This window comes from Neoarius graeffei, chromosome 2 (genome assembly GCF_027579695.1).
Source record: "Neoarius graeffei isolate fNeoGra1 chromosome 2, fNeoGra1.pri, whole genome shotgun sequence".
Lineage (NCBI taxonomy): Eukaryota > Metazoa > Chordata > Actinopteri > Siluriformes > Ariidae > Neoarius > Neoarius graeffei.
In genome coordinates, this window is record NC_083570.1 from 86,874,667 (window position 1) to 86,884,262 (window position 9,596).

Here is a 9,596-nt window from a genome sequence, read left to right on the forward strand (position 1 = left end):
AAATACGTCTGGCCAATTGTAAGAATGTGGGCGGGACATGCAGCTCGTGATTGGCAGTTGAGCATTCGTTTCGATTCCGTTTCTTAGCAACAGGCATGGTATTTGTCGCTGTGGAGGCAATGCGCATGCGTAAACCCTGAACGGAACTACAGTATCTGGACGAGAAGGAGACTCAGATGGGTCTGTGTTTTTAGTTTGATCGAAACTGAACAGCGCAGTCTTATTTAGAGAAAGTACAAAGATCTGCACCATAATTACGAGGTAATTAATTAATCAAGCTTGATTGAATTCAGTTAGAATAAACATATAATGCTAAAACAAACAAGAGGTGAAATATTATTTTGCTTTGATATGGTAATTATTTCAAGCAGTTGTAGACAGTTTATAGTCTGACTTATATTTATAGATAGTGTCTGTTTGTAACCCAAGTTGACGCTTATCATACATGTCAACTCCTTTGGGCGTCCACCTGTAGTATCAGAGAAAGAAATCCATAAAATCAACATAAAATCCTTATAGCCTTCGAATCGCACCAAACTTTTATTTTGATGTACATTTGTACAATACACATTTACTGCTATCCTATTGTTCATAGGGTAGGCTGCTCCCACTCCAAAGGAAAACACTCAAACGCCACTGTCTGTGCACTGTCAGTCAAAGTGTACGCTGCTCCCATTTCAATGGGATACTTTTCACAGAGACCATTTTTGTCCACAGTCAACTTTTCATATAGCCAGAGAAAGCACTCAAACTTCACCATTTTTGTCCACAGTCAGTCATGTTTATGATCTTGATTATAATCACTGGCAGCCTTCTTTGCCAGCTGTAACTGCCTTTCTGTGGGGGTGATGTCACAACAGAGTCTGTGTTCAGTTTGCATTGCAGTAGTGCGGTAAAGGTGTCTGTGCCCAGGTTTTTTCTGCAGTCAGTGTGGATTTTCCTGACCTGTGAGAATACCCTCTCACAGTTAGCATTGCTGCGAGGTAGACACAGCAATGCCTCCATAGTTTTTCTCAGGTTTGGTAATCTCTCCTGTCCGCATCTGCGCATGACCGGAACGAGCGAAGTCTCGCAGTCGCGATACTGCACGAGGCTTGAGAAATAAACATCCGGTTTCACATAGTCTGGGTTATCTGCCCCTGGGTACACGCTGTTCTTTGTCTATAAATCGAGCGTTTGTATGTTTTTGCGACGATGTTCAAGTAAGATACACAAAATACATTTAGGTCAGAAAATACTGAAATTCCCATAAGACTTTGTTTATACGCCCGTACGCCCTTGAAATGAGCTAAAATCCGTATAATTTCCGGACAATCCGTATAGGTTGACATGTATGCGCTTATTGTTCTGAATCTTAAATCTGATTATGTTCTCAAATGGTCTTGAGCTGTAATCAGGGGTTAAACTGGAGTTTAGATGGGGAAGAGCTTTAAAGGGCATATCCTGGGCCAATTTAGGTTTTTTTTTATATGAAAGTATGTCTCTTTACACACTTATCCAGAAGGGTAATTTTGCACAAGGCCATCTGTCTACAGCAGAAAAAAATTAAATAACAAAACGCGTCTGGAAAAATCCCAAGGGAGTCTGGAGCCAGATTCGTGACGTCACCTGCGGAAGCGCCAGCAGGCTGCGCGAGCTTGCACGGTTTCAGTGCACAGCCTGTGTAGACCAAGTTTAGCAGCGAGCGATTTTGCGTCGAAATATGGAATTGTTGCCTGAGCTTCTAAACCCATGGATTCATGTATCAATGCTCATCTATCTATTGTTATCACATCACATTATCTCTAGCCGCTTTATCCTTCTACAGGGTCGCAGGCAAGCTGGAGCCTATCCCAGCTGACTACGGGCGAAAGGCGGGGTACACCCTGGACAAGTCACCAGGTCATCACAGGGCTGACACATAGACAACCATTCACACTCACATTCACACCTACGGTCAATTTAGAGTCACCAGTTAACCTAACCTGCATGTCTTTGGACTGTGGGGGAAACCGGAGCACCCGGAGGAAACCCACGCGGACACGGGGAGAACATGCAAACTCCGCACAGAAAGGCCCTCGCCGGCCCCGGGGCTCGAACCCAGGACCTTCTTGCTGTGAGGCGACAGCGCTAACCACTACACCACCGTGCCGCCCCATCTATTGTTATATAAATCATATTTTTTCTAATTACTATTTATTTTTTTCGCAGTGCGGTTTTCATCAAATCCTGCGCTCTGATTGGCTGGCGAGCGGGTCCGTATCCTACAGTACGGACCCCAGTTATGGACCTCTGGCGACTCGCTCGTTCACAACAACAACAAACATAGTAGCATTTTTTTGTCAACATTTATCTTTTTTTATAAGATTTATTTATAAGATTATCAAAAATCTTATACATTTTTGCCAGCATTTCTCAGGAGAATAGCATTAATTTTACAGCATGGATAGTGATAATGACAGTGTTCACAGCGAAAGCGAGTTTTACTACCCTGAGGACGAAGAAATAAAATAAAACATTTCAGGAGAAAGCTAAAAACCTGTAATTTGCTAGCCTGGGCCCGCCCATCCTAAGCGTGACGCAACGCGAGGGCCTGTTGCGAGCTTAGTCTGGCCAGGCAAGCTATCTACAGCTCTTCCAAGCTCCGGAAAAATCGGGAGCCAATCAACTTTGAGCATCTCCAATGGCCCTGGGTAGAGGCGTGTTCAAGGCACTGACGTAGTAGAACTGTGACCGGAAGCCATAGATTGTTTACAGAATCTATGCCGGAAGCGCTTCATTCACGCTTCCGCATCTATTACGCATAGATGCTGTATTGAAAGCATTCAACGGGAAGTTCTCATTGAAAACGGAGCAAAGAGCAGCCCTGGAGGTATTTATTGAAAGGAAGGACGTTTTCGCCTTGCTCCCGACCGGCTTCGGTAAGAGTTTAATCTACCAGTTAGCCCCGTCGCGTCGCATATGTCAGAGGAAAGAGTGATGTGATTGGTTTAAGCTTCGTCACAGCCTTTTCTGGCTTCGATCAGTAGCAAACTGAGGCATTTCAGGGAGGCGGGTCAACCACGGGCTCTGGGAAACGGTTGGGCTTAATATCTTGGCCAGACCAATAGCTCGGAGAGCTTTGAAGTCGCGTTAGCCAGGCTAGTAATTTGCTAACACTGAGCAAAAACATGGCTGAATCCTGAATGACTCCTATTTGTATAAATAGGGGACTACATAGGCGGCAAAATGTAGTTTTTTTCCTGCCATGGAAGTGCACTTGTATACCGAGGAGGAAGCCATTTGCATTACAGCTGTGAATGAGGATTCAAAATGGCGGCTCGCCTCAGCTCGGTTTTCCCTTTCGGGCTCCCTCATTTTCTGTTAGAATTTGGTAAAGAAAAAAATAAATATATTATTTACCAGCTTAAGGTCGGTCCGTATGGTGAAATACCGTGACCTCGGCCTTGAATACTGACCTCAGCCCAGAGGGCCTCGCTCAGTACTTTCAAAACCTCAGTCACGGTATTTCACCATACGGACCTCCCAGCTGGTAAGTAACATGTATGTATTTATATATTTCTTCATTTAGAAGAGTACTGGCTACTATAGGAGAAAGATTTCATAAGCTACACACATGGAATCGGCTAAGCAGGGTTGTATGTACATTTAATGTGTTTGACAGGTCCCAAGATCTCAAGCCCTGACACGCATATCCCTTGATACATGTGATGTAAGTGTATTATCGCCCAGCGCTTTCATGTTGTTTACTTTTGTGTGTGTCAATAAATAACATTATCCGTGTACCACACAAACACAGGAACACCTAATTTAGAGTATAGTCTCTCTAATTTCTTACCCTGGCAACAGTCGACTTGTGAATTGCCGATTTTCTTGGTCTTTTTCTCGGCTCTGCTTGGTCTTCGGCTTCAAGGGCCTCAGTGGATGCTGCACTTTGCCGTCTGTCAGGGGAGACGAACACGGCTGGCTCCTTTGGTGACGCTGACACAAATGGAGACGGTGTTGCTTTGGGCATTCTGACAGATGGAACTGCATCTTTTTTCAGATCAAGTTGCCTCGCAAAGCCCATTTCCTACTGCAAATAGTTCTCAAAGTCGTCGGGCCTTGTGAAGTGAGCACCGCAAATAATACTGTAGTCTGTAGCATGTAGCCAATTTTTCCAGGTGCCTCGCACGAAGCGCTCCCATTTCTCTCTCATTGTCTGGTCTTTTGAAAAATGATGAGTACTAATCCCATCAAGATTGGTGTTGCTACACCCTCCTACGATACATCTGTTAACCATTTTAATAATTACATGATAACGTTGAAGAAATTTGCAGAAAACCACCAGGTCGTTTTCTCATAAACAAACCAGCGCTGATGTAGGATTCAGAAGGAGGAGTCCCGCACGTGATGTCACGAAAATCAATGTTTCCCGGGAAATCCAAATGGCAAGTTTTTTCAGAGGTGGACCAATTAGCCTCAAATAGCTTGATTTCAACTGAATTTTTCTGGTATTGCGCAAGGTAAAAAAAATTGCACAAAATGCAAAATGTGACAGATATTTGACCAAAGTTTACTATAAAATAGGAGAATTACATTGATCTTGCTCCTGAATTTACCTGTGATATGCACTTTAATATGGGATCTGTACCATTCAGTTATAATGTTGTCATAATGTTTCTTCAACAATGATCTGAAAATATGATTAAAACAAATTTTATGTCCTGAAACACAATGCTGTAAAGAAAATAAATGCACAGACACACCCCTTAAACTCAGCAGTCTGTCGTCGCTCATCCATCCATCATCCGTAAACGCTTATCCTGTGCAGGGTCGCGGGCAAGCTGGAGCCTATCCCAGCTGACTATGGGCAAGAGGTGGGGTACACCCTGGACAAACTTCCAGGTCATCACAGGGCTGACACATAGACACAAACAACCATTCACATTCACACCTACAGTCAATTTGGAGTCACCAATTAGCCTAACCTGCATGTCTTTGGACTGTGGGGGAAACCAGAGCACCCGGAGGAAACCCACGCAGACACGGGGAGAACATGCAAACTCCGTACCGAAAGGCCCTCGCCGGCCACAGGGCTCAAAACCAGAACCTTCTTGTTGTGAGGCAACAGTGCTAACCACTACACCACTGTGCCGCCCATCTGTCATCACCTAATGGGATATTATTATTAATTATATCCATCCATCCATTATCTGTAGCCACTTATCCTGTTCTACAGGGTCACAGGCAAGCTGGAGCCTATCCCAGCCGACTATGGGCGAGAGGCGGGGTACACCCTGGACAAGTTTCTAGATCATCGCAGGGCTGTTACATAGAGACAAACAACAATTCACATTCACACCTACGGTCAATTTAGAGCCACCAGTTAACCTAACCTGCATGTCTTTGGACTGTGGGGGAAACCGGAGCACCCGGAGGAAACCCACGTGGACATGGGGAGAACATGCAAACTCCACACAGAAAGGCCGCCGTTGGCCGCTGGGCTGGAAACCAGCACCTTCTTGCTGTGAAGCAACAGTGCTAACCACTACACCACTGTGCTGCCCTTATGTCATCACCTAATGGGATATTATTATTAATTATATCCCTCATCAAAAATTCCTGTGCAAGGATGGCTCACGTGACATAAAACAGTTCCACCACTGATTAAGCAATGTATCTCTTGACATAAAAAAAAAAAATGGATATGTTGTGAGTGAGTCAGTCATGGTATATCCTGGATATACCATGAACTGATGGCATAATTTCAAGCTATATGGCTGACTCCAGTTTTGCTCAGTAAAGACAAACAAAAGTAGAAGTCAATAATACAATCAAAACAAAATCATTAACATTTCACCTAGGGGGATTTTCAACTGAACACATTAAAATAACCACACAAATCAATAGTTTCAACAGCTTTCTGATTTTGTGAGTCAGTAATGGTTTTTATGTACTGCTTGGTCTCTTTTTCAACCAAACATAATGGTTTGGTAACTGAGTCGAGTCACAGCTGTGGCTCTGTGAACATATCTGTGTGTGTAGATCTATGTATCATGATCATGCCTAGCGAGGCAGGCGATAGCATGGTAAAAAATAAAATCAAATAAATAAATATTTTGAAAAAGTGATAGCAATGGTTGTCTGTGTCTGTGTGTCAGCCCTGTGATGACCTGGCGACTTGTCCAGGGTGTACCCCGCCTTTCGCCCGTAGTCAGCTGGGATAGGCTCCAGCTTGCCTGCAACCCTGTAGAACAGGATAAAGCGGCTACAGATAATGAGATGAGATGAAAAAGTGATAGCATAGTACATTGCACATGCGCAGGTCAAAGGTTGCTCCGACGTAAATAACAAACATGGCTGCCTCCAGTGAGTTTATGCCTAGATTCAATCTCATAGACAAAAGTTAAAAGTTAACACTTTTAGTTTGGAATTTTTGATGAGGGATATAAATCCATGCACTGAGAGGCACCAGTAATTATGGATTCTCTTCGGTGACTGGGATAGTACTATTTTCAGAATCCATAATTTCAACCAGAGACACTCAGTGCATGGCATATTTGATTAATAGTCAAATCGCTGGAATATTTGTATTTGATCTTCTATGACCAATTTAAGCAGATTCATCATTATAATCCTCAATCTCCTTCCTCTCTGGTGTTATTACAGATAGTAGAGTTGCATCTCTCCACTCCACTGATGTCACTGCTGGGAAGTGCAGCGATAAACCAGGGCCGCCATATTGGGCTCCAGCAACTGGAGGCCATGACAGCTGCAACCCATACATTTTTGGGCCCCGATAAATGCTACAAAATGATCCAAGATGAGGCAAGTGGTGAGGCGGTGTTGGTCTGCTCCTGTTATCGTCTGCTGGAGCAGCTGGAGCTCAGTGGCTCTGTGGCTCAGCTACTGCGTGAGACCACTCGTGCTCATTGGGGGACACTGCGTTCAGGCACAGCCTCACTGCTTTTCCTGGCTGGCGTCTGGAGCAGAGTGGCACTGGAATGTCTTCACCAAGGCATGTCCATTCGGCACATAGTGGCCGGCATGTCAAAGGGATTGGAAGTGTGTCTAGAGGCCTGTAAGCTGAGTGCTGTGAATGTGGAATCAGTTGTTTGTAGGACTGATTTACAGAAACAGCGAGTGAAGGGGAAATCACAGAGTGGTGTAGATTGTATCAATACTGAGGATGGCTTACTTTGGGATCTGAGTATAGGAGTGAGGGGATTAGCTCAAGGCAGTGCTAAAGCTATAAATAGTGTCCCTACACTTTGTTTGCGCAAAGACCAATGTCCTTTAAGGCACAATTTAAAACTCAAGCACAGCAGGCACTTCAATTCGAACTATATCAGAGAGGATGGGAGGGCACATGCAAGGTTTGACATCGCTCGCTTGGCTGAAGCCGTCTGTCACGGATGTGAGATGACCATGAGCTTAGTGATTGAAGCTAGTAGGATTCAGTGTAGATACAGCCGTGAAAATCAGTACCACAAAGTACTAGATGTTGATAAACTGGTTACATGCCTGTTGCCAGGATTATCTGAGGAGCACTCGAGTGTACTCCATGGGTACGTCATGTTGTTGTCTGCAGAACAAGCATTGCTAGTCAAGCACTTAGAAGAACGGACATTAAAAATCAGCCTGGTTCATGGTGACCTGAGTGAGAAACACCGTCATGTTGGTTTCAATAGGCCTAGAAATGTCACGTACGTGAGTGATTGCTCTGATTTAACAGGAATCACCCAGGAGGAGGAATGGATGAACGAGACACTAAGAATACTTCTAAACCTGAAGGTAGACATTGTTCTTGTGAGTGGAGGTGTCACTGAGCAGCTGAAAGATCACTGCCTCCATCACCACATCCTCATTCTTGAGCATGTACGAGTGTCCATTTTGAATGATTTTGCTACGGCTACTGGTGCTCTTCCAGTCTCGTACATCACACAGCTCAGCGAGCGATGCATTGGATCCGGAGTCTGTGTGAACACATTAAGACAGTATCGCACTAATGGGACAGAATGGACTGTGGTCAGTGTTGATACTGATGGCACGACTCTGGTCACGGCGCTCCTCACAAGCTCCGTTCATGCTAAGCTCCAGAGCATGGAGGATCAGTTTTGGAGCTGTGCTTATCGTGTGCACCATGCACTTAAAGACAGAAAACTGCTGCCTGGAGCCGGAACTGTAGAACTGATTTGTATCCATCGACTCCAAAATTACAGGAATGTATCCCAACCAGAGGAGAGAGGAGACGAGCTTAATGTAATCAAAGCAGCAGCGACATATGAGCAGGTAATTCTGCGGCTGATGGCAGAAGGCTGGATGGATTATGTGTCCACACTGATGGTCAACACTGGCCATGTCAAGTCCAAAACACAGGCATGGACGTGTATAGCTCAGCATATAAAACAGTGGGACAACAGAGTGCCTTGGAATAATGAGATGCCAGAAACTCTTCTGAAAATGGAGAGTGACTCAGAAGTAATGCAGAAATGGGGAGAAAGTGAGGAGGAGATTCTGGAGAGAGAAAGAGTAAAAACAGGAGTGTATGATAATATGACGGTGAAGTGTGAGGTTTGGAGGAGAGCTCTGGATCTGGTGTTTTTGATTCTTCAGACAGACACTGAAATTGTCACAGGAATAAATAACCAAGAAGGACAATACAGAGATTTTGTAATTCTTTAATTTATTAAGGTCTCCAGAAAAAAAAAGTTATTGTCATTTCTTCGGTTAAGATCAGGTACAGCTTGCACTGCTTTAATAACCTCAGCAATTTTGTCAGGTACAGATGCCACCAGTGGCTTTTCATTTCAGACTGCCCACTTCACTCATCCATTGCATTTCAGTTCATGGCCATCTCTTTTGGTGTTTCACGTTCTGTTTCAAGGTCAATGTACCTCAGTGTTCCATCAGGCTTGTTGAACAAGTCAAGCACAGATTTTGGCCCTGTGTACCCTACAGTTCTTAACATGGGAGTGTTTGTGTTTTGTTCTGCTTGGACATGGGGCACAAAGCCGGGCCAAAAACTGACAACTGTCTGGTTTTATGATGTTTGTCCAGATGTGCAGCCTATTGACAATGTACAATACCTGCATGGCACTGCTATGGATGTCACAATCTCTTTGTTTTTAGACTTTTTTTCTTATTTTCCTTCACAGAGAACTCTAAATAAAGTTTCCTTCTTGTATCATGATGTCTATAAGTACTTGGTTACAGCATGGAAAAGCTATCCATTAATTCCAACTTGAACTAAAATGTCACAGATTGTGACATGATGGCACTAGCCAAATAATTTTTTTTTTTAATTAAACAAGGCTTACCTGTAAGGTGAAGTTTGATTGTGTTTCTACCAAGTCCTGGGTAACGCACTGAGGGTTAACATGAGATGCACACTTGATGCCATGGACAGTCAGACTTTTAAAGGTTGTGGACATGATTATAAAGAACAAGAAAAAAAAATGGGAATAGGGAGGAGATATAATTACAAAGGAGGGCATGTTAACCCTCAGTGGGTCACCGAGGACTTGGTAGAATCACAATCAAACTTCACCTTGCAGGTCAGGCTCGTTTAATTTTTTAATTCTACCAAATCCTGGTGATGTCAATTCCTGCTAACATGAGATTTTACATTATAT

At 43.9% G+C, this 9,596-nt stretch overlaps 1 protein-coding gene across 2 annotated transcripts; it reads left to right on the plus strand.

Moving 5' to 3' along the window:
- The first annotated feature begins 151 nt into the window (after positions 1–151).
- bbs12 (Bardet-Biedl syndrome 12) lies at positions 152–9,148 on the plus strand. 2 transcript variants are annotated; one of them, XM_060910237.1, is made up of 3 exons: positions 1,099–1,202; positions 3,644–3,691; positions 6,631–9,148. In XM_060910237.1, exon 3 carries the CDS (start codon positions 6,661–6,663, stop codon positions 8,644–8,646), a length of 1,986 nt encoding a protein of 661 aa, XP_060766220.1. In that variant the 5' UTR covers positions 1,099–1,202; positions 3,644–3,691; positions 6,631–6,660; the 3' UTR covers positions 8,647–9,148. The 2 variants fall into 2 exon arrangements, with proteins under 2 accessions (XP_060766210.1, XP_060766220.1); XM_060910227.1 differs by lacking the exons at positions 1,099–1,202; positions 3,644–3,691 and adding an exon at positions 152–261.
- The last annotated feature ends 448 nt before the right edge of the window (positions 9,149–9,596 follow it).

Excerpts from the sequence above, each read along its gene's own strand:
- bbs12 (XM_060910227.1), top strand. The coding sequence starts at position 6,661 with ATGTCACTGCTGGGAAGTGCAGCGATAAACCAGGGCCGCCATATTGGG.